Below are 25,477 nucleotides of genomic sequence, written 5' to 3'. Positions count from 1 at the left end.
TTCATCAGAAACATTTGGTTTATTTTAGTTTTTTTTCTCTTTTTACTGTATTGAACATTTAATGTTTGCAAACGAACGAAAGTGTTGCCTATTAATTGTTCTTGCAGTGTAAAAAAAAACACGCTTTAAAATGTATATTTTAATAAGTGTATTTATCGTTAGTCCCAGTCAAGTTTGTTGCAGCTATAATTTACCTTATGAATAGTCGTTTAGAATCTCATTCAATGAAAAGATCCGAGTCAAAAGAATGAATCATTCGTGAATCGGACACCGGTAGATGCGCCTCATTTTATCTCGACAGCCATGAATCCACGTTTAGTTTCCTTCTTTGTTTAGTTTTATTATTAACCCATCAGTATTGTTCAATAAACCGATCAAGGGTTAACGACATAAATTGCATTAAAAGAGGTTCAACTTATTTATATGCAGGTTTTAAGGGTGGTGTTTTGTTTTAAAGTATCAGATTGTGAACTGCGATAGGTAATAGTTTTTTTTTTTCTCAGTTATTGGAGATTAAAATGGCAAGTATGCTTGCTGATTTGGACGTTGAGAGTCTTGGTCCAGAGGTCCATAAAGCGGACAAACCAGACTTTTCAGCAACAAGGAAACTGTACTCTCATGTCAAGAAAATGGTGAGTACAGTGTTCATTTTAAGCCACGCTTATTGATATGATGATTGTGGTGTTTAATAGCAGTACTTTCCCCATGGTGTTTAGACATTTGCGAAATTTGTGGCATCCAAGAAAGTTCCTTCAGCCTGTGAAAACAGCTCAGCAGCTCTTTGGCACTGCTGTGGACAGCCATTCAACGAGTCATCATCTATCAACAAACATATTGCCAACAGCCATGCCAGTGAGATTCACCAGCGGACCACTGAGACACTGGACGAGATGCTTCACCAGACTCACAGCGAGGAAGAGTCCAGTAATGAAGAATCAACAGATGTATCATCCTGGATCCCTAATACAAGCCATATCCCAGAGGATGGCCTCATCAGGTACGTAGTTGTTTCTGATATCATCTGCTCTGCTTATATGGGGTCTTGTGGTTTTTATGGAGTTCCTCTGTTTTAGGGGTCCAGGTGAAGTTCTGCTGTATTACTGCTACCATCAGTTAAATGATCCTCAGATCATTTGTCAGTGGCAGAGAGAGCTTTGTTTAAAACTTAAACTAACAGGCAAGGTAAATAAAAGCAACCACAAGTCATTAATCAGATTTGTTCTAGACTTTTATTGGATTGAGGTTGTTCTTCTCCAGGTACGAGTGGCTACTGAAGGTATCAATGGAACTGTTGGTGGCACCAAAACAGCCACTAATCTTTACATCAAGGCAATGCTGTCACATCCAACCTTCAAAATAATGCAAGTACAGGATTTCAAGGTAAAGTATCTGTGCCACTGTCCAGGATAACACTGATAAGATGCATAAAATGCAATGCAATAATGCTCATAATAACCAGAGATGTCATCTTAGTGGTGCTTAGAGATTATAAGACTGACAATCAAAGTGGCATATGTTTGTCAGTAAAGAGTAATAATAATATTTAATTTAACCAACTTTTAAAGTTTTGGCACTTCAGGTAAAGGAAGATGTTAAAGGCACAAAATTTGTTTTCCAAGATGAAAGATGGGGTCTGAATCCCCCATAAATAGTGTCTTTAACTACCTATGCGTTTTACTGACTTTCCCTCAGAAAAGTGAAGGAGGTGCAGCGTGCTTTTCTGATTTGAAGGTTGGTGTTTACAAAGAAATTGTCCCTATGGGTGTAGATCCAGCTATCATTTCCTACAGGCTGGCTGGTAAGAGAAACACTTTACAACTTGCTTGATACATAGTACAATTGATTGTTCAGTGTGCCTATGTAAATATAGTTTTTTTTTTAAAGATATTAATACTTATGTTCATTAAAGATGCATAAAGTAATCAAAAGTTACAGTAAATACATTTCTAATGTCAGTTTCAAATGCGGTTAATTTGAACTTACTATTCATCAAAAAATATCTAACATTTCCCACATTAAATATCACCACAACTGTTTTCAACATTGATGATGATCAGACATTTTTCTTGAGCACTAATTCAGCATATTAGAATGATTTCTGAAGGATCACGTAACACTGAAGACTAGAGTAATAATGCTGAAAATTCAGTTTTGCCACACAATAACTAATTATGTTTTTAAATATATTAAAATAGAAAAGTTATTTTAAAATGTAACAATATTTCACAATATAAGTTTCACTGTATTTTAGATCAAATAAATGTAGTCTTGTTGAGCAGTATTTCTTACACACTCCAAACATTTGAATGTTTATGTATATTAATCTATTGGATTCATGCGAATGTTGTACTTCAAAAAGGAATACACTTGGAACCAAAGGAATTTCACAAAAAAGTGAAGGCGTTTGTGGAAAATCAGACCTCGGGCAATGATACAATACTTCTGGACTGCAGAAACTTCTATGAGAGCAAAATTGTAAGTAGTTTGAAGGTCAGTGATCCCAGAACTTTATGTACATTACAGCTAATAGTTCAGTATGTTCTCAGGGTCAGTTCAGTCAGTGTTTAGCCCCCAACATCCGGAAATTCAGCTACTTCCCAGACTACGTGGATAAAAATTTGGATGTCTTCCGGGACAAAAAGGTTCTGATGTACTGTACAGGAGGCATCCGCTGTGAGCGAGGCTCGGCTTATCTCAAATCAAAAGTAAGTCTGAATGGGGAAAAGAAATGACATAACTTTGTAATGCCATTCTCAAACATGAATATTATTCTTCAGAATGTATGCAAGGAGGTGTACCAGCTGAAAGGAGGCATTCACAAATACTTAGAGCAGTTCCCTGATGGCTTCTACCGCGGTAAACTCTTTGTGTTTGATGATCGTTATGCAATCGCATTCAATGAGGACGTCATTTCAGGTGTGTACTCGTGTGAGTTTTTCGAAAGTGATTGTATGGAGTGACAAACTTAACATTATTTACTTCTCCTTTCCCCAGAGTGCAGATACTGTAGTTGCCCATGGGATCAATATCAGCTGTGCTCCACAGACTTCTGCTGCCAGCTGGTTCTGTCGTGCACCACCTGCAGAGAGCGTGGCCTGACAGCGTGTTGTCCTGTGTGCCAAGCCAAAGAGCAGAACCACAGCGACATCTCCTCCGATGGGCTTTCTCACCGAGAGGAATGCGAATGCACAATGTCACGTCCCAGAATCCCCAAAGATACACTATGACCAAATCATCTTAGATGGCCTGCAACTTTGTGTGATTTTAAGAAAGTCTCCAAAATACCCTTTTTTTTAACTGTTGTACCCATTCAGTCATGATTTTAAACACTGGGCAAAATGCAAATCGTCAATAAATTACAAATCATTCTCATTCTTAATTTTATTTGACATTTGAAATCATACATGTATGAATGGGACACGTTAATTCTTCCAACATTAATCAGGTCATTAAACTCAAACTATACACAGACAAAGGTGATGTACATATACACACATAAAGACAAAAACACAAGATTTAATTGCATTTCCTCGAACAAAAGATCAAATTAATAAAAACAACACAATGTCATGGTGGTCATTCTTTGAGTTAAGAGAACAGCATGTAAAGCTTCAGTTAAATAGAGTTTACTGACGTTTTTGGCAATTTACAAGTTTCCAGCATCTGCAAAGAAGTGAACAGGACAACAATTAAATCATTTACATAATGAAATATGTTAGTGGACTTTATTTATCCACCTTATTCTTCATCATGGAAGTAAGCCTATGGGTGGGCAACTGTTTGCACTACAAACCAGTGTGTTCATAATTTTAAGATAATGCATTCAAATTATTTGCAATATCAAGCAGCAAAACGACCGGTTTTGTACAGCTAAAAATAGCTGCACACAGATGAGACCGGAAGCCAGACCCATACAATTTACAAATGGCCGTGTCTGCTCTTACAGGAAAAATAAGGTGGATACTGTGAAAGATGATCTGCTAACCTGCTTTGTGAAGAAATAATTGGACACTACTGCCAGTGTTGGTTGAGGTACCAGATGGTCTCGTTGGTCAGTACTGGTCCAAACAACGGATTCAGCTGTGACAGAATAGCAATCAGCCAGCTGAAACATATCCAAAAGTACAGAGTGACGAGCATGACAGTCAGAATTAAATATTGCCAAGAGACTGAATTCAGGAACTAATGTGGCAGCAAAAATATGGTCTGCACTGTCTCCTAGTGGCTATTAGAGAACAAACACTATACTATTTCTTCAAAATAATAAATAATTCACATAAAAGTGGGACAGTTCAGACCTATTGTGATCTTATTTAACACATTTGTAAAAAAAAAAAAAAATATATATATATATATATATATATATATATATATATATATATATATATATATATATACACATATATATATATATATATATATATATATATATATATATATATACATATATATATATATATATATATATATATATATATATATATATATATATATATATATACATATACATATATATATATATATGTTTAAGTTTATAATCTGAATCTGGAGTAAAATGCACATGAAATGGCCTGGATGTGCTGGATTTCTTTTTTTTATCAATACTGGAGTTGCCCAAAGGCTGTGTTTGACCTTCAGCTGACACAGAATAGAACAATCTCTCTATTTCACCACATTAAAACGCAGCTTTTACTATTGAGTCTCTTTAGAAATGTGTAGAAAAAGATAATTTAAAGACAATGTACTTACAAAAGGTAGCAACAGACTGCAGTTAGTACCAGCATTGTCACAATGACTCTAAAATGGCACACACACACACAAAAAAGTTAACACTTCTTATAAATAAATAACACATATTATGAATAAAATATGAATAAATAACCACGAATGTTTAAACGTGTTTCTTTAAATCACCCTTGTGCACTTGGCACAGTCACATGATCCAGACATTCATATATTCATTTTACAAATAAAAATACTTTATACTATATATGTATAAAGTATACAAGATACTTTATGTTTGAATTTAACGTATTTCCTGTTGTCACACAAGTCAAATCAGAAACTTTATTTTATCGTGACGCTCACTTGTTGGCTTTCGTAATGTCTTCCTAAACGAAATAAAAACGATAAACTGTATCATTTAAGAACATATTTTGTTAATAAAGTCTTTGGATTTATAACTTTTCAATAACATCGATAACTATAGGTTCGTACAGTTGGTTTAATACAGTAAACTTTCGTTTAAGGAAATGCTAATGTTGCTCACCCTCGATTCGGTCCTTTAGGGATAAACCAGGGAATAACTCCTCCAATAAGACCCCAAAACAAAGTCATAACTGACATAGCTATCACAAACGATGTGGCCGCCATGGTGTTTCTTGTAGGTCGAGGTTTAATAACTTATTTTCTATAAAATAAACTTCGTAGACTCCACAGCGCTCGCGCCCGACACTGCTGCGTGGACGGTGACGGTCATGTGACTCCTCAGGCCCTGAACAGCACAGACATATGACTGATGTCTCACCTCTTCCTCTGCACTCACACCAAACTACACTAGGCAACATTTGAAGTGGATCTAAACCTTTTATCAAAGTTCTCCTAAAACCTCAAACGCGTTCTTGTCTTATGACGATTTTAAGCCCTTTTATGGGCTTTTTTGAGACACTTCAAATGTTGATTACCGTAAATATGCAGCCTTCTTTTGATATTGCACAACTGTTGGTCTGATAGATACAGAAAGTGCATTTTGTGGGGTATGTTACTTGAATGTATTTAATTTACTCAAGAGTCACACGAAACCTTTTCACCAGCATGAATTATTGAAAATGTCATCCGCTGACTTCTTGCATTGTTAAAACCAATTAGTGCAGCATTGTGAGGCAAGGTTTTTAGTTAATTAAAACCATAAGAACAATATATTTACTTAAAATAAAGCAATAACTAAAATAAAATGGAAAAATAAAAACCTCTCCAAATTAAAACACACACACACACACACATATATATATAATTGTATTCCAATGACGCTAAAATGGATAAAAACTTCAACTTACTAGAGCTTTAATTTACTTTATACATTTAAATATAAAACATATTTTAAAATGTAAATAAGACTAAAGAAATAATAAAAATAACCTCTTCAAATTAAAACTCAAAATATAACATTTTGTATACCAATGACACTGAAACACTGTGGGAAATTCTCTAAATTGCCAGTTTCTTTGGCACATTTCCAGTAATTTGTAATTAGAAAAGAAATATAGAAATATTTACTATAAAGATATGCTTTACTATTTAGGGCCTGTAAGACACAACTTTAAAATTTCCATATTTTTGACAACACCCATCAGTTAAACAAGTGGCTATATAGGAAGTAGTTTTCAATTTCCCCCGATCTAATTTTTCTGTTTAGAAACCAGCTATTGCTCAAACTGTGATTTTCAGATGTTATATAAATAAACATTGATACCACTAAAGCCAAGCTTAAATCCAAATGCTCTCATTACAAGTTCAATTTGGTAACAGCACTGCCATATCAAACAAAAGCATCACATTTATATAAAAGATGAAAGCACAGAAATGTCAGGTTTTTACAGTCTTTTATTGTTAGCAAAGGAATCATTTCACTCCTGCATTTTCTCAATGGTCTCCTCCTTGTATTTGCCCTTCCCCTTTAGGTCCTGTCGGGACTTGGCCTTGCGCTCAAGGATCTTCTTGCGATCCTTGTCAAGCTTTAGCCTGGTGATCACCACCTGAACAACAAAAAGATTCATTTTATTAACATTTCCATCAACATAAAATAGCACAAAATATAAAATTGATCAAAAATAATTACATCAGCTATAACAGTTAAGATGTTTAAAAGCATTTAATTGTTAATTGCATTTGCATTTCAGTAATATAGTTTGGATTTTAATCATGGATTGAATGTTTTCTAGGTAATTTACAGCTGATAAGATTAGTTTTTTTTAATTAGTGCTACGTGACTAGAGAAAACAGACAAAGGGCTGTGCCATTTTCTTCTGCTATAAAGAACTTTTGATTTTGGAATACAAAATGAATACAAGGAATACAAATGCAATTCAAATGTTCAATATGTAGTAAAAAAAAAAAAAAAAAAAAAAAGACAACCACATTATCAGGCAGACTTTTGCTGACAAACACAGGTATATCTGCGTGCAGTGATGAAAATATCACTTTTTTCACTTCACTTCACTGAAAGAGGACACGCTGTTCATTTCCATATACTACTAACACTGTAACAGTACAAAGCTGTTTGAAGAGTCTTTAACTCTACTACAATTAACAAATGCGATTCTGCATGCTTATGCATTTGCAAATTGGTAACATTGGCAAATCAATAAGAACAAATCAGACTTCAACCCAACGTAATCCATGATAACTATAAATATGCATATTTGGACAATTAAAATATCATGCATATCACCAATCAAGAAACTGTTAAGACAGTTACCATTACTATCAGACAAGTGTCAGGAAATGTGTATTCAATCCAAAAGAGGCATGACAATTCAGCAGCACAAAAGTTTGTTGTGATGCAGTAAAACTAGTTCTAGACTTCATGGTCTACCTTAAAATTAGATTTACCTGAAGCTTCAGTGCTACCAATGTAAAGGTCAAGAGTTTGTTTCCAAGGCAATTGAACAATTGGTAAAATGTGTGTCAAATGCAACGCAAGTTGCTTTGGATAAAAGCATCACTGTTGGCAATGGACCTTTTCCATAAGAGTAAAAATTTCTATATTGTGTCCAACACATGAAGTTCCAAACTCTACTGACAATGACGTTTATTAAAGTAATTATGCACATTTAATATAGATTTTATGCATTTAATATTGCCCTTTAGGTCAAATCAGAATGTGTTAGACATGTTTACTAGCTGGCGTAAAGTCTTACAGAACAAAATCAATTATTCCACAGCATTTACACTAAAACCTCTTTAAATGCATCAAATATTAGAGCTTTCTAGATGTAGGACAACCACAAGTTATTTTCTTCAATGACACTGATATCTCATGTTTAGCATGCAAGCAAACATCTGGATATAAAATATACCTTGCTGGGGTGGATGCCAACATGGACTGTGGTGCCATTGGCCTTTTCACGCTGAACACGCTCGATGTAAATAACATACTTCTTCCTGTAGACCTGGACTACTTTGCCAATCTGCTGGCCTTTGTAGTGTCCCCTGACAACCTGGTTATGAGAGAAAAAATAAAGCAAGGAATGTTACGCCAAGTAAGGTGACAAGTACTATACTAAACATTTATTTACATCAGACTGTAATATTGACCAGTTAGGAACTGGGAATGTCCTCACCTGGACCTCATCATCCTTGCGAATGGGCATGGATCTCGCGTTGTACTTCTGGCGGAGCTCTTTGGACAGAGGGGAGGACATGATCTTCCTGCGGATGTGTGAAGGGGCATTGAAATGCCTCTTGCGGTTCTTGCGCCGGGAGGAGGTCACAAATTTATTGAGCTTCATGATGGCTGTTAAAGAAAGGACAATTCACATTCAATTTGAATTAAAAAAAGAAACATCTGTTAAATAAGTCTACATTGTATTTGGGTTGCAAAAAAGCCACATTCAACACACTAGAAAGGTTTGTAGAAGAATGAACCCGTCTCCAGCTTCACCGACACTAACTTGGGTTTGTTTGATACACTTCGGCACGTCTCTCAAAGGACAATTCAGTAGTGATACTACATAACCAATATTACAAGCAATAACACGCTCAAAGCTTGCCATTTATGTCTGGCTAACACATTGTGTAATTAACGTTAGTTATTAGAAAAGCATATTCAACAGCTCGTGGTACTGCTGTTAACTACTTATTTCAACTTGACATGACACTATACGCAAGCACAGCTTTAAAGTTCCCATATTTGAGCTGTTTGAAGAGCGTTTATACGCAACACAGAACACGCACAAAAGGAAAACACGGACTTATGTTTTGGCCAAAAATGCAGCCATCCACACGGGAAGGAGCAAAGCAAAGCTCCTTATAGCTGCCACTGGCTAAGCTTTGGCGACTAAATCCACCGAGATGTCGCACCGTGCGTATAAAATAATACATCTAGAGTAAAAATGGGGATATCGTGTAGCGATAATGGGTGTTTTAAACTTTGATGACAAAAGATCCACGAGGATGGCGAAGGATGTTTAAGAAATGCTTTAGCAATCTTCGCTTACCCTGCCGACTTGTCGCTATGGCCGCCGGAAAAGAGACTCTAGAACCACTTCCGCCAGATTTAGTTGTAGCGCAAATCTCGCGAGATCATGGATAGAACGGGATTTCAAAGTAACTGTCAGTTTTCCGTACTCTTTGGTTTTGTAGCAGGGTCATAGAGTACAAACAAATGAACATTCATTTCACTGAATGAAGTAGGCTATATGAGAAACATATATCATCGAATATAATGGTATAAAATATGATTCGCTTTAAATAAGTGGACGGGATGATCTTTTACTCCAGGAATTAAGTTTCCTGATAAAAAATCTTATCTTTAAAATATAAAAATAATAATACAATAAATAATACAATAAAATAAAAACAGGTGAAATTGATACATATAAAATCAGGGGAATAAGCAGTCAGTTGCTAGTCCTTTAATTATTTTACAGGTTGTTTGCTACAGCAAAAGTGATCAATTCTCAGTGCTCAGTTTATGTCTTTATTATAGTGTTGCTTGTTGTAAGTCCAGTTTAAGCTGCTAGCTGTGCTTTGGAAGGTGGTAGCTGATTTATCACTGGTCCAAGCCGTGTAATATCTGGTACAAGATGATTAGCTGGTGGACCACCAAGATAGAAACATGCTATATTCCACAGCTTGAATCCGACTTTGCAGCACTTATCAATCTTAGAATTTCACCAAGCAAAAACATAAAGCATGTCATGAATTGCCATGCACCAATAATATTGCAAATAAACATTAATATTTGCCTCCTGACATCATTTATACTCACCCTCATATCATTTCAAACCTTTATGCATTTCATTCTCTGTAAAACACAAAAGAATATACAGAAGAATGTTTCCCAAACAGTTTCGGTTCCCATTGACTTCCATTGTATTTTTTTTTTTTTTTTATTCATACAATGAAAGTCAGTGGAAACAGAAACTATTTAATTACATTCCTCACAATATCTTATTATTTATGTTCCAGAGGAAAAAAAAGAAAGTCGTATAAGTTTAGAATGACATTAAGGTGAGTAAATATTGACAGATTTGTCTTTTTTGGGTGGAATATCTGTTTAACAAAGTAATAATCTTGCTGGCTTTTATTCACTCCAAAACAACATAATTTCTTGTGAAGTTTCACAGGTGCTTTAGTTAAAAGAAAAATCCTAGGGACTTCCTTTGTCAAAAGGTTACACAGAAGAAGAAAGAAGGCACATCTGAGACACTAATCATTTTATTAGAATGATATATTTGACAATGAATTTGAAAACAGTTCTTATTCAACACAATATTATGTGTCTGTTTTTTTGGCTTTTGTCCAACCAACCTTCAAAAATAGCAAAACACAGTTTGCCACAACTGTTTTCTTTGAAACTGCAGGTCTTCTACACTGCCCTGACATGTCATGCAAGCAGGTGTTCTTTTACACCACTCAATGGCATCCATTGTGAAAATGAATATAGCATTGAATGAGCCAGATCAGGGCAAAACATGGATTGACCAAATCTGTAGCTGTAGACAGCGTTCTTTAGCCTGTAGTTTGGTTTACAGAATGGGTCTAAGGTGCATAAAGCTCTGTCTGGTCGTTTGTTCTCTATGGGCTTTGGGACTTAAGAATAAAAAGGATCTTTTGAGTGCATACCATTGAATAGACACATGAAAACAACAAAGGTACAAAGGTAAGTGTTCTGTGAAATTGGACAAAATTCTATTGAAAACCTTTCATGCACCTGTAACCTTGTTAGAATACACTCTCTTTTAACTAATGACTAACTTACTATCTATCTATCTATCTATCTATCTATCTATCTATCTATCTATCTATCTATCTATCTATCTATCTATCTATCTATCTATCTATCTATATATATATCTGCCTGCTTGTCTGTCTGTCTGTCTGCCTCTATCTATAACAAATTATAACGTGTGAACATTTTATACCACATCTTTAACTTACATAGAAACACACAAACATACTAAGAATCACTGTGGTGGACAGTAGGGTAACACACTGATGTCAGACACAACACACACATTCACCTGCTGTCTTTCTCTCTCTCTCTCTCTCTCTCTCTCTCTCTCTCTCTCTCTCTCTCTCTCACACACACACACACACACACCTGCTGTCTCTCAGACTGTGGCTGCATGTGGCACATCCACACATATCTTGCAACAAGTGCTGCTGTCTGTCCCTCTCCTAATAGTACCTCTATTTGTTATGTTTTACGTTGGTGAATTTGTTGAAGTAGAGGTTTCTTATCTACAGTAAGTGAGTGACATGACAAACAGCCAATTATGGTGACCCATACTCTGGGTTCATGCTCTGCATTTAACCAATCCAAAGTGCTCACACACACAGCAGTGAACACATACAGAGAGCAGTGGGCAGCTAGTTATGCTGCGATGCCCGGGGAGCTGATGGTGGTTCGGTGCCTTGCTCAAGGGCACCTCAGTCATGGTATTAAAGTGGAGGGAGAGCGCTGTACATTCACTCCCCCTACCGACAATCCCTGCCGGCCCGAGACTCGAACTCGCAACATTTGGATAAACAAATCTGAATCTCTAACCATTAGGCCACAACTTCTCCCAATTATATTTTCTGTCTGTCTATCTATCTATCTATCTATCTATCTATCTATCTATCTATCTATCTATCTATCTATCTATCTATCTATCTATCTATCTATCTATCTATCTATCTATCTATCTATCTATCATCTATCTATATATCTATCTATCTATCTATCTATCTATCTATCTATCTATCTATCTATCTATCTATCTCTCTGTCTCTCTCTCTGTCTGTCTGTCTATTATATATATATATCTGTCTGTCTCTCTGTCTGTCTGTCTGTCTGTCTCTCTCTCTATCTATCTATCTATCTATCTATCTATCTATCTATCTATCTATCTATCTGTCTGTCTGTCTGTCTGTCTGTCTGTCTGTCTGTCTGTCTGTCTGTCTGTCTGTCTATCTATCTATCTATCTATCTATCTATCTATCTATCTATCTATCTATCTATCTGTCTGTCTGTCTGTCTGTCTATTATATATATATATATATATCTGTCTGTCTGTCTGTCTGTCTGTCTGTCTGTCTGTCTATCTATCTATCTATCTATCTATCTATCTATTTAATTGTGTCTGTCTATCTAATGTGTTGGTGATGGTAACAGAATAGGATTATTTTTGTATATAGCTATATATTTTGATGTGGCCCCACCTTGAACTGTTTGGTTCAGGTGTGTCCCTGTAGGCTACTGTGTCAGTGTGAGGCGTGACACTTCAGTATGAGTAATCCCACGCACCTTCCATTCAATACATATACAGCAAGGAGACAAATGTGACAACTTATTGCAGTCTGACTGAAAACAATGTGGAAAAATATATTGAATAAGGTGAGTCACATAAAATGGAAATATTTGATTACTCGAAAAAGCATTATGAGAATATAAATTAAAACCTTTACTTAATGCCTCATATTGTAGGTGTTCATGTTCCTGATAGTGTGGAACCTGTTTATGCCCACTGACACAAAGAACAGAAGTAGAGAAGGAAAGTCTCGGAGACGGAAACTGGAGTCTCATGTTCGCCGGAATGCCTCTTCTATCAAAATCTCCCCAGATCCGATGATGACAGGTCCAGAATCAGGAGTGATGCCTGGTGCTGTTGAAATTGACTTTGACAAGAGTATCGAGGATATGGTGTCTCAGGTCCGAAACAATCCCAATTTATCCGTAAACAAATGTGTGGTGGATCGCAAACTTTGGATGTCAAACAGTCGCAGCCTTTCTCCCTGGTCCTACAGGTGAGTATATTATGGAGTTCATTGTTAGTTTCATCTTTGAAATTCAAACATTATGAACATTATCATTATTTAACCCCTATGTTCTGATCAAAGATTGAGAGACCTCAAAGCCCTGTTTAATAAATACTTTAAAAACATGCTTCATATTGAAGAATGAAGTTAATACATAAGAGTCTTCAGTGTCAGGCAAGTTTCAGGATTAGAATAGAACTTTAAATAACAGCATTTATTTTAAACAAATGTTATTTGTAACATTATAAATGATTATCTTATGCATCCCTGATAAATAAAATGTTAAGCTTTCAAATACTGCCCCAGCTTTGCTGTGCAGGAACCATTTACAATTTGTATATATATATATATATTAGTTATTTAAAATTAAAAAAAAAATTCACAATAGTAGTTTTTACTTTGATCAAATAAATGCAACTTTGGTGAGCAAATAGGAAAAACTAATTTTACCAACCCCAAACTTTTGAGTAGTAGTGTAAAGGCCTGTCTTTTACCTAATTTATGCCATTTATTGAATGTCTTTGGGCAGAATCAATCACGATGAGTCCCGTAAACCAGTGGACATCCCGGAGGCCGTGTGCTCGTGTGAGGGCTGCATCAATCCATTCACAATGCAGGAGGATCGCACCATGACCAGCGCCCTCATCCACGCCAAGATCCCCGTGCGCAGACTGCTGTGCCATCGGCCAACCAGGAAACCGACGAAGCAGAAGAATTGCGTTCCCCGTTACAGATCGGTGGTTGAGAGCATCGCCGTGGGATGCACGTGCATCGTGGGCTAGCTGAGTGGAACCGACATATTTCAGCCTGTTTTACTGCAAATAAGACCGGATCCAAATTGTGAATATTATGATTTTCTGTTGAGTGAGATGGCTGTGCAGGCGCCTTTTCTATTTTGAAAAGGTGATTTTATTTAAGATTTTTAACATTTAACATTGTTAAGTATTAATACCTTACATTGTGCAACACAAATTAAAAGTGAAAAAGATATGTAGTATAATAGTATAGGGTAGCTAGTTATAAGCTTATAATGGGGTTTAAGCTTTGCCTTTAAAAAGTAGCCTATCAAAGTTCACAGTTCGCAGATAATATAGTTGCATTACGTTATGGAACTGTACAGTATTTTTATGAAAGAAAGATAATTTAATGCTGATATATCTACAGTAGCCATATTTCTATAATGTCCTTTGGTTTGGCACAAATTTATCAGGGTTTTTTTTAAGATCGCCCTCTCCTGACCAAAATGCAGTGAGAGAAAGAGGAGACGCATACTTTTATGATGTAATGTTGTTGTTGTTGTTGTTGTTTTTTTCTTTCATTTTAATGTGGGGATGGTAACGGGGTTGACACATAACCTAATGACACAACTTTAAAATACTTTAAATAAATATTTTATTTACTATTTTTCTCTTATTTTCCCAAAATATAGCCTATATCCTAGTTATTTTCAGTTTGTTATTGTAGGCTACATATTTGCAAATCGAGAACTGACAAAATCATCGTGTCTTTACCGTAAATAAATTATACGAAACATAAATAAATAAACAAATTCACTGGATTTTTTTTCTCGGTGTGCTTTTAAGAAATGCCATAATTCTAAATTTCATAGGCTATATAGCCTAATTATTGCTTCGTGCCAGCTTTTAACTGAAGTCAACGTTTAGTGACACACAATACCCAATTTGCATTTTTTTAATTATTATTATGATTTCCTGATTCAAATGATTGCAAGTTCTTGACATAATGAGGGAAGTTAAGCTTGTGTTTATTATATTTAATAGGCCTAAATGTATATGTTCTTCATCTTAAACACGACTCAAAGTGATATTTTGCTATGTGAATGGGGAGTGGGAATGACCTTACAAACAATAACACATTAGGACGAAAGCCTACATTAAAATGAAAACAAGACATTTCAGTTTCTGGTCTCATGTGCGCCATCAGCAGGACTCGAAGAGCCGAGTCCTGCATCATCTTCTCAATAACATTAGTGATCAGCGAGGAACAGTAGACTTGCTAATAGACAAAATACAGGAGAAGGACGCATCATGCCCGGTATGTGTTTGGCTGATGAGATGACAGATAATCTTCAGCTGAAAAACTTGACTTTTTATCTGACTATTACTGTTGTTTGATTGCGAGAAGGACGCGGTCCAGGTGAGCGAATCTGGTGCTTGGTGCAGGTGAAGGGTCCATCGGAGGTGACAGCAGCAGAAGGTAGGAGCTGACAGACATCTGGACAACGATGCACTCTCAGTGATTACTTTCAACGCTCAGTTGGGTATTTTAATGTTACAAACTTTTTTACTTAAGTATACTATTTTAAAGTGATTATATTAAAAATGTCATCAAATTCTATAAATGGCTTTTACATTGATTAATTATTTAGATATTATTATATTATTATTATTATTTTATATTGACAAATCAAATTATTAAAACGTTTATTAAAAAGCACATTGTTTTACCAATTTAAGTACAATTGAGCACAAATGGATAGAAACATTTTGAGAATATATTTTCACATAAATTCATAATTGCAAATGTAGTTTTTATTCCTTACTGTTATAAACTTTATTACATTATTTTATACACACACACACACACACATACTCAATAATTGTTACACTTTATGCAGTGAAATGTTTGAGAAAACACTGAACTTTTAAGATTTTCCCATCTTCTAAAAGAGCGTGGATCCATCTTTTTCAAGAGCGTGGATGTGACATTATAGCCTGCTTGCCAAGATATTACTGAGTATGAAATATTGTTTTGAGCCAAAATATAAAACTCAGAAATTAGGCCTAATCATTCAAATGTCTACACTCATAATTTGAAGAATGTCTGTGAATAAGACAAGACTACTAGTTAATTGAGTGGCAAGCAGAATAATCCATTTACCTATTCACTGAAACATGCACAAAATTGCAAATTGCAGCTGGACTGATGCATGTCCTTTTTATAGCTCTGTACTATATAACAACACAAATCTGCAGGCAACCATTATTTCAGCTTTTCGGATTCAATATATCCAGGACTGTCAGTCTATATTTAGAAGCTCTTGTGGCTCATAAATATTCATTGAGGTTTTAGTGCTTTCTTAAAAAAAGACGCCAGCGTGAGTTCCCAACAGTGAGTCAGGCAGCGTGTGTCAGAGAGTAGGAGGAGAGCTAGAGAGAGAGAGGGATGGTTGGTGAGAGTGAACTCTTTGATATTTTGATATGCTGATACCCGGGGGACCAGCACAGATGGCACCTGTTCTCAGAGACACTGGCCGCTCTCGCTGACTACTCAGTGTGTGATCTCCGTCACCAAATATCATACATGAATCTTCACATTTGCACTGGGGGGGTCGGGTGCCATTTGTCCAAATAAATAAATAAACAATAATCTAAGTGTTTGTTCAGTATCAGAATTATGACATATGTTTCTGTTTAATGAGTTAACAAGAGAATTGCATGCCCATACCACTTTTAGACTGAGTTTGATTAAGCAGATGGTCCCTGATTCTAAGTGTGACCTCTGTGCATATTAAACAAAGTAGAAACAAATATGATGCAATTAACTCATAAACAGTACATATAAACTGCAAAACAAAACAATGGCAATATATCATTTAAAACAAAATGTAATGCTAAAATATATGATCTACTGAAATTGTGGACACTGGCCACTCAAATTGAATATATTTGAATATATTACATTTAACAAGACAATACATGTATTTTTACAGCGAAATATTGCAAAAGCCTTTTAGGTCGAAGCTAAGTACACTTTCAGAAAAAAAGGTGTAAAAGCTGTCACTGTGGCGGTACCTTTTAAAAGGGTTCTAATGTCTAAACTTTAGACAATATGTATACTTTTAAGGTAGAAATATGCACCTTTCAGGGGTACAAAATTGTATCTTTTGAAAAAAGGTATCAGTGATACCTTTTGTACCTTTTGTTTCTGAGAGCCTATAAAGTACAAGTCACATTTTAATTTATTGTGAAAAACATAAAATGATGTTCCCAGATAAGTCACAACTGATTATATTTTTTTATAGTACTGTTTTTATAGTACTATATAATGTTGTCAGTGCATTCAGGTATTTTGTTGTATTTTTAGATTGTTTAGTTAATGTTTTTGCTACTAGTCTAGGCCTATTAGTTTTACTCTGGTAGTTTGTTTCATGCTAGGCTAAAACAGGGAACTTTCTCATAACTGTCACTAACATTTTTTTAAAGTTATACAAATGTTAGGACAAAACGTTTGTATAACTTTAGGCTGTTACAGTTTTTCTCAGTCACTTTGGTGCATTTCTCAAATCAGAAATGAAATTCTCAAAACTACTTGTACAACCTCCACATCATCTAGTCATTTATACACATCATATAACCAGTTTCTCATTCTTTTGAACAAGTTGCGATTGCTTTTGTACATTCATGCAATTGATTACGCACATTTATCGGCGGTTTCCTACATTATCAGTTGCTAATATCATGTTGCTTAAAATGTATTATACAATTTTCTGTGCAATAGTCTTACCCCTCAAAACATCTAGACTTTAGTTCATCGTATAAGTCATTAAATGCAAAATGGTTAATCAAGTTGTCATAAACTGCCAAGCACACTTTTTATTTATATTTTGTACACATTATTATTACTTTTTGTCAATTTGACATGAATTGTGCAAGTGAATCTTTACTAATGAAGAGAATGTAGATGATAAACCAATAAAACCAAAGCTTACAGTATACTGTATAGACAGAGGACAACACAAGAGTTACACATTCTGAAAATGGACTTATTTTTATCTTTGTGCCCATATTTCTTTTTCCTTTTCTATATCACAATGGCATTGTAAAGGTTTTTTTTGGCCAGACCACTAGTAAAAGTGTAACTGGGAATTCAATCCAGTCTCTTTCAGTCGATACCACACATACAGTAATGTGTAAATGTGTACTTTTGAAATGATAAGCATATGGCATAATGTTCGAAACAGTAGCCTAACTCATACAAAATGTTGCCATAGTTTACATCAGAACATCCCTCCAGAGAACCCTGTTATATTGACAACAGGACAACAGGTCTTATCCGTAAACTATGACACAAGGACTTGTCATTCTGATGGCACTGACATGTTCATTGACACATATATTTATTTTTGAGAGATGAACTAAGGATTTTGAGCAAGAGACTGGCTTTTGCAGGTAATCCATGGTGTTTTGCTATTTGTACGAGTTGTTTTGAGAAATGCACTTACTGTTTTGCAAACCTCAAGGATGATCCGAGAAATGTACCAAAGCGACTGAGAAAACTGTAATAACCTATTTGGTATACTGTACATTCTCATAATGTTGCGAGAAAACGTTCAGAACAATATTCTCTTGACATCCTTACGATGTTATTTGCAATTGATTATCACAATACTGAGAGAAAATGTTGTTTTCTGTAACCTTTACATAACGTTAGAATCACTACACGAAAACTAAACAAGTCAACGAGTTTAAAAACATTTCAAAACAATGTGTTTGTAACCTAAATGTATGGCGTTCAGAACATAGCATAATGCGAAAACGAAGCTGTGATTAGCAGTCATTACAATGGCACGCACTTTAGATCCTAGATCAATTGATTTTTACAACTCATGGATTTTATATTGAACGTTTTTCCCTCTCTGTAAATTTTTTTTTTTTTTCAGATTTTGTAAAAAAAAAACACAGAAAAAAAGGGGAAAAAAAACAGTACAATCAGTTGCACCCACTGCACTTCCATCCTTACAGGCTCTTTTCAAAAATAAATCAACATAACCTTAAATTGATTGAATATTAATATAATGTTTATTTAGCCTAGCTATATTATAGAGCATGAGAACCATTAGACGGCGCTATTGGACAGCTTTAAATTGAACAGCAAAAAGTTTAAAGTCTCACTGATAAACATGAGGATGATTTCATGGCCAGCTTCGAGCGTCTAAATAAAGCTCTGATATCAGTCTGCTGTGCGCAGTACTTTTTCTGGTCAGAGGGGAAATGTCCATTTAACGACAGTGTAACTGGCCTCATCACCGCCCCTCCCAACCGAAGCTCAGGAAAACAGCTCAGCCTTCCGTCCTTCTGGGAGGAAAACATGATGAACTGCGAGGATGCACACAGCACGTCTTCGTGACACGCGCGTGAGAAGTGTTTAGGATGCTGCTGTAACTCCGCACGCATCCAGCGAGCAGCAGCAGCATCCCTCCTCCGGTCCGGGTCTGCTGTCATCGCGGCGCGGATGGTGGGAAAGGATCCTCCCAAAGGAAAACAGACGAAAGAAAGATGAAATGTTTCTCCCGGTACCTGCCTTACCTCTTCCGACCTCCGAGCATCCTGCTCTCCTCGAGCTGTCACACGGAAGGTAAGAGTCGATCCACGCAGACAGCTGGACACTGATTCTGCTGGGTCACAGCGGGCTGAAGGATGCTGCGTAATCATAACTTTCTTTCTGGAAGTGCTAGGGATGTTTATCATAATCAATGCTTATTTTTACAACTCTATGATGTAGTATTTGATCAAGAATGAGTGGGGATTTATTTTTTTATAGTTTTATTCATTGAAAATAATATATACACACATGTAATTGCATATATACACACACACATTCATTTATGCAATAACTTTAATATTTATTTTTAGCCCTACGTCCATGTTTAAACAGAAAGTCCCGTTGTAATTTAGTCTCAGACTTCCTTGTACATTTATACAAAATAATTACAGCTGGCATGCAACCTTTTTTTACATGTATTATTTATTGTTGTAAAGTTTCTCAGTCTCAGACTCAGGAGTATAGTCGATTTGAATATATACAGATATTATTAGGGACTGAGATACAAGTGATGTGTGTTTTGTCCTAAGAAGTTGGATGTTAAGATGTAGATGAAAGATTATGTAGATTATGCTATATAATGATCATTGTTGGATACTAGATACATTTTCACATTGCTGGATGTTGGATACAAGATTTAATCTTTCAGAGAGCAAAGGAACACATTTTGACATAAATACAATTCTTAATTCCCAATTCCTCAGCAGTTGCATTCTATGTATTTATGACAGTTTTTTTATCATAAAAGCAGATTTTTTTATTGTCTGGTTATGCAACTCTGTGTCAAACTGGCAAATTTGGTAAAATAAAACACCCTGAATTCATTTGTATAGAGGAAGCCTTATAATCTGGTCCAAGGAACATCCTTGTGAGCACTTGTGTATGTGGGCATTTAATGTGCCGGTCAGGGTTCCCTACATCATGTTTACAGCACTGTCGAATAGCAGAGCTTGTTGACCGTAAAAGTCTGAGTTACTTTTGCCCTCTGTTGCTTTTAACTGTTAAACAGGAAAATGTGACCCTACTCGCTTTTAAAAAGATTATTGACTATTAAAATAATACTGTATTATCTGTGTGTTGTTATTGATATGCGTTGTGTAAGAATGAAAACAGGCTCAGTTCCTGAGGCTGCACTTTCTCAGCCTGATACTGTAAATCATTGTTAGATTATTTCTTCGGACACTGTGGTCAGATTTAATGCAACAGAGGGCAAGAAAAACAAAACTGAAGCTATTTTTCAAGTAATCACCTTCATTGCCCTTATCTTAAGAGAAACCAAGTTTGCTGTGAGCAAACAGCCATGTGATGACTTCCCATCCTGATGTGAACTGGACTCTGACGTCACAACTGTGGCATGTGGCCTGTGAAGCCATAAAGAGTCATTGTGTGTCTTTAAATCCAGCCTGCGTCATGTCAAGATCCTATTCCCCTTACTTTCCTGTTCGTTCTTCATTTTTAATACAATAAAAGGCAAAAAGCCAAAATTTGAACTATAGCAAAGTTCATTCATCAAAACACCTGCTGTGTCAAAGTGCATCTCTGATGTTAGCATGTTCCTAGTAGTAGATGAAGCATAAAACCAAGGGGTCAAGGTTTGGCGAGTTAATTTATTTTAAGCATATATTGTGTGTTTTATATAATATAATTGATTATAATATTATTTTATATTATTGAGTGCTGTTCTAAGCATTATTTGTATATTTTATATATTTGATATATTGTATATATTATCTATCCATCCATTATATATATAACATTTTGTGTTCTTGAGCAAGATGAGGTTGAATGTGGGAAATTTTAGCTCGGGTATTCCCAACTTTGACTTGGATTGTGGCATTAGTCACATGATATTTATGGTTCAAGTGATTGGCTCAAAAAGCTTTCTAATCCGAGGGGTCCTGCGTTCATCTTACCAAATGCTATTGACATGAATCAATGCAAACTAAATTATAGACATCCTTACTTAAAACCAGTTATTTCCATTTTTTTAAAGTGTGGATCTTTAAAAATGACAAACTATAATCTCAAATACATGATGAAATTAACAAGGCACATTAAAGTGAGTCTTTACAGCAATTGTGCAAGATTTAGCTATCATATGCCTCTGTTTAGAGCAATGATAGTCACAAATTTATTGGACAGTTTTAATGATACAACAGTCGATTAATTATTCATCGCTGGCTGACTTTGTTGGCAGCTGTGCCAGCGAGTCTGTGTTAGAGAATCCTTGAGCTCCTGGTCATTTTCAAACAGTTGTAACTTGTAATCCAGTTTTTTATAACAACGAACGGGGTCATGTTGACTTCCCGACCCTAGATGACAAAATAATACGGCTGGCACACAGTTTGAAAGACGCTGTATGCTGACCAGCATCAAAAGCTCAGCTGTAGCCACCAGCTAGCGTGCAGAAAAACTGATGAGTAAATGAGTGATAGAGCTTGCGGTTGTGTAACAGAGGTCAGCGGCAATGACTCTGAGCTTGAAATAGGGGTGTTATGGATCTCAAAAGTGCTTTATCAGGCTAATGAAGTGCACTTTGGCCCTTCCGAGCAAATAAATTGGGAAGGTTGTGAGCCGAACTGAGGACGGTTGGACCGCCGTGGTCTGTCAATGCCCAGGGGTCTGGCTGAGCTTTCAGCGTTCAATATCCGGTTGTTCATTAGTGAAATGATCCGGAGGCCCCGAAGTGAATTTTCTCAGTGATCCATCCAGCGCCACTGCGTGAACTTGTTTTGAGGATGCTTGTTTGTGTTTGTCGGATGAATGGCTAATGTAACATCAGGGTGTTGGCCTAGAGGCCGGGCAGCAGATCGTTTATTTCAGCATGAAATGGTGATTGAACCAGAACTGCTGTTATAGCACCTACCAGCAAACCTGAGTGTGTGGCAACTGATAAATTGTTTTTTCCCAACCTCCGTTGACATGAGGAGGAAGCATGCTTAGTCATTGCATGCTTTCTGATAGGTTATTCATGTGTGATGTCTGGACGATCAATAAAGATTGTGAAGGGTTAACTTTTAAACACTGATGAATTCCATGTATTTTGCTTGTGTAAGGGAAAAACAAGTAGCAGCTTGTCATATACACACACGTTTGTGCACAAACACACACTTCAGTGAAGCTTCGCTGTTAATGGGAATTATACAACATGAGAGCATGTGTGTGCGTGTGTGTGGCCAGAGCTATAAAGCAGATATCATGATATTAGAGGAAGAGTTGTGAGAGGTTAAGTGGGGGAGGAGAGACACCAGAATGAAATAACAGACTGTAGACACATTACCCAGAGAGAACAGGTCGATCTCTCAAAGTGCTCGCATAACGTCTTAACTAAACAAATTGTAAGATTATAAGAGAGGCAGAGTGTGTGTAATGTTAATGCTCAGAGGATGCTTTTTCATCACTGAAGAGACTGAAGTTATGTTTCAGCTTAATCTCTGGTGTATTTCCTTAAAATTCCTTAGGATAGCATAAATGAGATGTTCAGTAAGAATAAAGAGACTGGAAAATAAATTACCATAGAATGTGATATTTTGGTTCTGGAAGAATTTCATGAGTAATGTGTGAATGCATACTGAGATTTTTGGACACTTCGGTATCTTGACAAATCTGAGCACATTTGAGATGTGAAACTGTAAAGGAAAAACAAAAGTGACGCTTTACAATAAAGTTTCATTTGTTATGGCTTATTAATCCATTAACAATGAGGAATTCATTTGTTACAGTATTTATTCATCTTTGTTAACATAGTTAATAAAAATACTACTATTCATTTCTAGTTCATGTTAGTTCAGATCTATGAAACAACACGTACAACTTTTAATTTGACTAATGGATTAGTAAATATTGAAGTTAACGTTAATAACATGTTGAAATTAACATTAATAATTTCAAATCGTTTCATTGTTATTTAAATCCAGATAAAAATTAATACTTTATTAAGACGGGGCATAAAGCATTTAATGGACATTAATTTTTTTTTACATTAGTTAATGCAAACAAAATTGATGTTAACAAATTGAACCATTTTTTATATTTTCATTTTAGTTTAAGTTTTAGTCATTTTATTATGCACTTTTGACATTTTAATTAGTTTGTTTTATATTTCTATTATATTTATATATTTATTTAATTTTGTAAGTAATTTTAGTTTTTCAATTTAAACATATTTTATTCTGGTTAGATGCCAAGGCAACATTTTTCATCTAATATTTATATTTTGTTATATTTCAGATTCATTTCAATTAATGAAATTGGATTTTACCAATATCATTGTTAACTTTTCTTGTCAGGTGTGTGCATGTCCTTGACAGATATGAGATACTCACCCATGGCCTCATGGGAAATGTAGTTGAACTATGAGTCCCCTGAGAGGACAGGGTGATCTGTTCAGAGGTTGGGGCCCTGTCTGCTTCATTCATTTTGGCTAGCTTTTGTTCTTCCTAGAATAAAAGAAAAAGTGTTTGGCCACTTTTTTAAATGCATGAATGCCTTGTTATGTTGTTATTGGGGCTGTCCGTCAATTAAATGTGTTTAATTATAATTAATTACAGGGTGCTGTGTTTAATTAATCTGATTTGGCTGTGAAAATAACTTCAAAACATAATTTAAAGCTATTATTTTGTTAAATGTTTAGGCTACTATGGCCTAACATTAAGTATGGAACACAAAAGAAGATGATTTGAGAAATAGCTCAGTATTTTTGTTCATGCAGTGAAAGTCACTGGTAACCAAACTAGTCTTCAAAATACCTTCTTTTATGTTGTGTAAAATAAAGTTTTTAAGTGTGGCATATATGTTCAAATATGTTTGGCCACACTGTAAACAAAACTCTTATCAGCTCAAAGCTTTCAAATTCTCAGAGCCAGGTGTTTGTGCATTCACACACACACACATACTTTGCCTTTGTCTAAATCCTGCATCAGTTTCCTTTCCAAAGCGTTGGATGCATTAGTCTTCCGTCCACTCTTTCAGCGAGAGAGACGAGAAACCACAGCAGCACAAATCCTGCTTTGTGTTTCTCCAGACTGAGGGAAGATCAGCTGATTCAGATCTGTGAAGAGTCTCCAGGAAGACAGAAAGAGAAGGAGGGAGGGGACTGAGTGAAAGAGAGACTCCTCAATTCATGTTACCTATATTTATGCTCGTTTTTGGGGGCTGTTACTTTGCAGTGTTCTCAGATAAGGAGCTCTATTGTCCTGGCTATATTCTGCACATCCACGAAACACTAAGCAGAAGGGAAGTACTCCTCACATATTCTGCTGTTGTTGTGCAAATTCACACGTGCACATTTTTGCCTGCTTTTGCTTTCAAAGGCAATGCCATAGATGCCAGCATTTGTGTTAATTATTGATGTAATGTACTGTAGGTGAGCGTACGTACAAGTTGTGTTATTGCATAATGCTGTGTCTGTTCATGTGCGCATACTTGACTAAGTAAGCCATTAAGTAGGCCAGGAAGATCCATTAGTATGCTATGCAAATAAACATACTTCCTAACTTCCCTTCCTCCCTGCCTGAAATTATTTATACCCAGGATAGCCATATCGTAGTATGCTTTTCTTCACGTTTAATGAAAGTTCTCGGAGAGATGCCAGGCCCGTTGCAGATGATGAATCACGATCAGCATACAGTTTGGAGAGAACAGCGATACCAAACTCTCACACCATTGTGTCCCACCAAAAAGCCCCTTTTTCAACTAAAGTCCACTAATAGAGTATAGTCAAGCGTGAAGTTTAGTTTTCTTGTAGTTTCTAGTAGTTTATATTTTTGTAGTGATTTTCAGGATTAAACAGCCTGTTCCCTGTCAAGGGAATTTCGAACTGCGTCCTCTGAGGGGACACTATGGGGAACACCTTGTCATGACCCGTGTCTGAAGCATACTTTGAAAAACGCCAACGTGTTGGCCGGTGACAGCCTCTGACGTCACTACCAGCGCGACTATAAATACGCGCCTGTAGGACCCGTCACTCATCTTCTTCGTCTTCATTGACTGTTTTGTTTGAAGCGTGCATCTGAGAAACGACCAAAACGGTAAGAGCGATCTATTATTATTGTCATCATGGCTTCCACTAGCAAGGCGTTTAGACAGTGTGTGCATCCGTGTCAGC

The 25,477-nt window shown here is 35.9% G+C and overlaps 5 protein-coding genes across 5 annotated transcripts in view; 3 read left to right on the top strand and 2 right to left on the bottom strand.

Moving 5' to 3' along the window:
• Positions 1 to 257: 257 nt before the first annotated feature.
• Positions 258 to 3,560, top strand: LOC132109775 (thiosulfate sulfurtransferase/rhodanese-like domain-containing protein 2). The gene is made up of 10 exons (XM_059516112.1): positions 258 to 408; positions 504 to 632; positions 717 to 997; positions 1,074 to 1,182; positions 1,258 to 1,380; positions 1,693 to 1,798; positions 2,360 to 2,475; positions 2,547 to 2,705; positions 2,778 to 2,916; positions 2,995 to 3,560. Exons 2-10 carry the CDS (start codon positions 519 to 521, stop codon positions 3,225 to 3,227), a joined length of 1,380 nt encoding a protein of 459 aa, XP_059372095.1. The 5' UTR covers positions 258 to 408; positions 504 to 518; the 3' UTR covers positions 3,228 to 3,560.
• On the bottom strand, positions 3,367 to 5,539 carry LOC132109776 (V-type proton ATPase subunit e 1-like). The gene is made up of 4 exons (XM_059516114.1): positions 5,270 to 5,539; positions 4,750 to 4,797; positions 3,986 to 4,105; positions 3,367 to 3,663 (listed from the first exon to the last, which is right to left on the bottom strand). The coding sequence occupies exons 1-3, from the start codon at positions 5,371 to 5,373 to the stop codon at positions 4,012 to 4,014; spliced, it is 246 nt and encodes an 81-aa protein (XP_059372097.1). The 5' UTR covers positions 5,374 to 5,539; the 3' UTR covers positions 3,367 to 3,663; positions 3,986 to 4,011.
• Positions 5,540 to 6,585: 1,046 nt separating this feature from the next.
• LOC132109773 (large ribosomal subunit protein uL24-like) lies at positions 6,586 to 9,343 on the bottom strand. Its single transcript, XM_059516110.1, has 4 exons — positions 9,219 to 9,343; positions 8,343 to 8,515; positions 8,079 to 8,219; positions 6,586 to 6,755 (listed from the first exon to the last, which is right to left on the bottom strand). The coding sequence occupies exons 2-4, from the start codon at positions 8,508 to 8,510 to the stop codon at positions 6,627 to 6,629; spliced, it is 438 nt and encodes a 145-aa protein (XP_059372093.1). The 5' UTR covers positions 8,511 to 8,515; positions 9,219 to 9,343; the 3' UTR covers positions 6,586 to 6,626.
• A 3,129-nt stretch (positions 9,344 to 12,472) lies between these two features.
• Positions 12,473 to 14,530, top strand: LOC132110158 (interleukin-17B-like). The gene is made up of 3 exons (XM_059516754.1): positions 12,473 to 12,604; positions 12,695 to 13,014; positions 13,556 to 14,530. The coding sequence occupies exons 1-3, from the start codon at positions 12,581 to 12,583 to the stop codon at positions 13,806 to 13,808; spliced, it is 597 nt and encodes a 198-aa protein (XP_059372737.1). The 5' UTR covers positions 12,473 to 12,580; the 3' UTR covers positions 13,809 to 14,530.
• Positions 14,531 to 19,047: 4,517 nt separating this feature from the next.
• The window catches only part of LOC132109772 (serine/threonine-protein phosphatase 2A 55 kDa regulatory subunit B beta isoform-like), a 60,186-nt gene continuing 53,756 nt past the window's right edge, over positions 19,048 to 25,477 (top strand). Inside the window, exon 1 of the mRNA XM_059516108.1 lies at positions 19,048 to 19,404. Coding sequence (XP_059372091.1) covers positions 19,326 to 19,404 — 79 coding nt within the window. The 5' untranslated portion in view covers positions 19,048 to 19,325. The remainder of the gene's footprint in view (positions 19,405 to 25,477) is intronic.

This window comes from Carassius carassius, chromosome 29 (assembly GCF_963082965.1).
Source record: "Carassius carassius chromosome 29, fCarCar2.1, whole genome shotgun sequence".
NCBI classification, from domain to species: Eukaryota; Metazoa; Chordata; class Actinopteri; order Cypriniformes; family Cyprinidae; genus Carassius; species Carassius carassius.
The sequence above is the reverse complement of the archived record's forward strand: the minus strand, read 5'-3'. Positions and strand labels throughout refer to the sequence as shown.

Excerpts from the sequence above, each read along its gene's own strand:
- LOC132110158 (XM_059516754.1), top strand. The coding sequence starts at position 12,581 with ATGTGGAAAAATATATTGAATAAG. Across the intron at positions 12,605-12,694 it reads GGAAAAATATATTGAATAAG|GTGTTCATGTTCCTGATAGT; the intron begins GTGAGTCACATA and ends CTCATATTGTAG. Across the intron at positions 13,015-13,555 it reads CTTTCTCCCTGGTCCTACAG|AATCAATCACGATGAGTCCC; the intron begins GTGAGTATATTA and ends GTCTTTGGGCAG.
- LOC132109775 (XM_059516112.1), top strand. The coding sequence starts at position 519 with ATGGCAAGTATGCTTGCTGATTTGGACGTTGAGAGTCTTGGTCCAGAG. Across the intron at positions 1,381-1,692 it reads TGCAAGTACAGGATTTCAAG|AAAAGTGAAGGAGGTGCAGC; the intron begins GTAAAGTATCTG and ends ACTTTCCCTCAG. Across the intron at positions 2,706-2,777 it reads CGGCTTATCTCAAATCAAAA|AATGTATGCAAGGAGGTGTA; the intron begins GTAAGTCTGAAT and ends ATTATTCTTCAG.
- LOC132109776 (XM_059516114.1), bottom strand. The coding sequence starts at position 5,373 with ATGGCGGCCACATCGTTTGTGATAGCTATGTCAGTTATGACTTTGTTT. Across the intron at positions 4,798-5,269 it reads CCTAAAGGACCGAATCGAGG|AGTCATTGTGACAATGCTGG; the intron begins GTGAGCAACATT and ends GTGCCATTTTAG. Across the intron at positions 4,106-4,749 it reads GCAGTCTGTTGCTACCTTTT|CTGGCTGATTGCTATTCTGT; the intron begins GTAAGTACATTG and ends GATATGTTTCAG.
- LOC132109773 (XM_059516110.1), bottom strand. The coding sequence starts at position 8,510 with ATGAAGCTCAATAAATTTGTGACCTCCTCCCGGCGCAAGAACCGCAAG. Across the intron at positions 8,220-8,342 it reads GCAAGGATGATGAGGTCCAG|GTTGTCAGGGGACACTACAA; the intron begins GTGAGGACATTC and ends TCTCATAACCAG. Across the intron at positions 6,756-8,078 it reads TTGGCATCCACCCCAGCAAG|GTGGTGATCACCAGGCTAAA; the intron begins GTATATTTTATA and ends TTTGTTGTTCAG.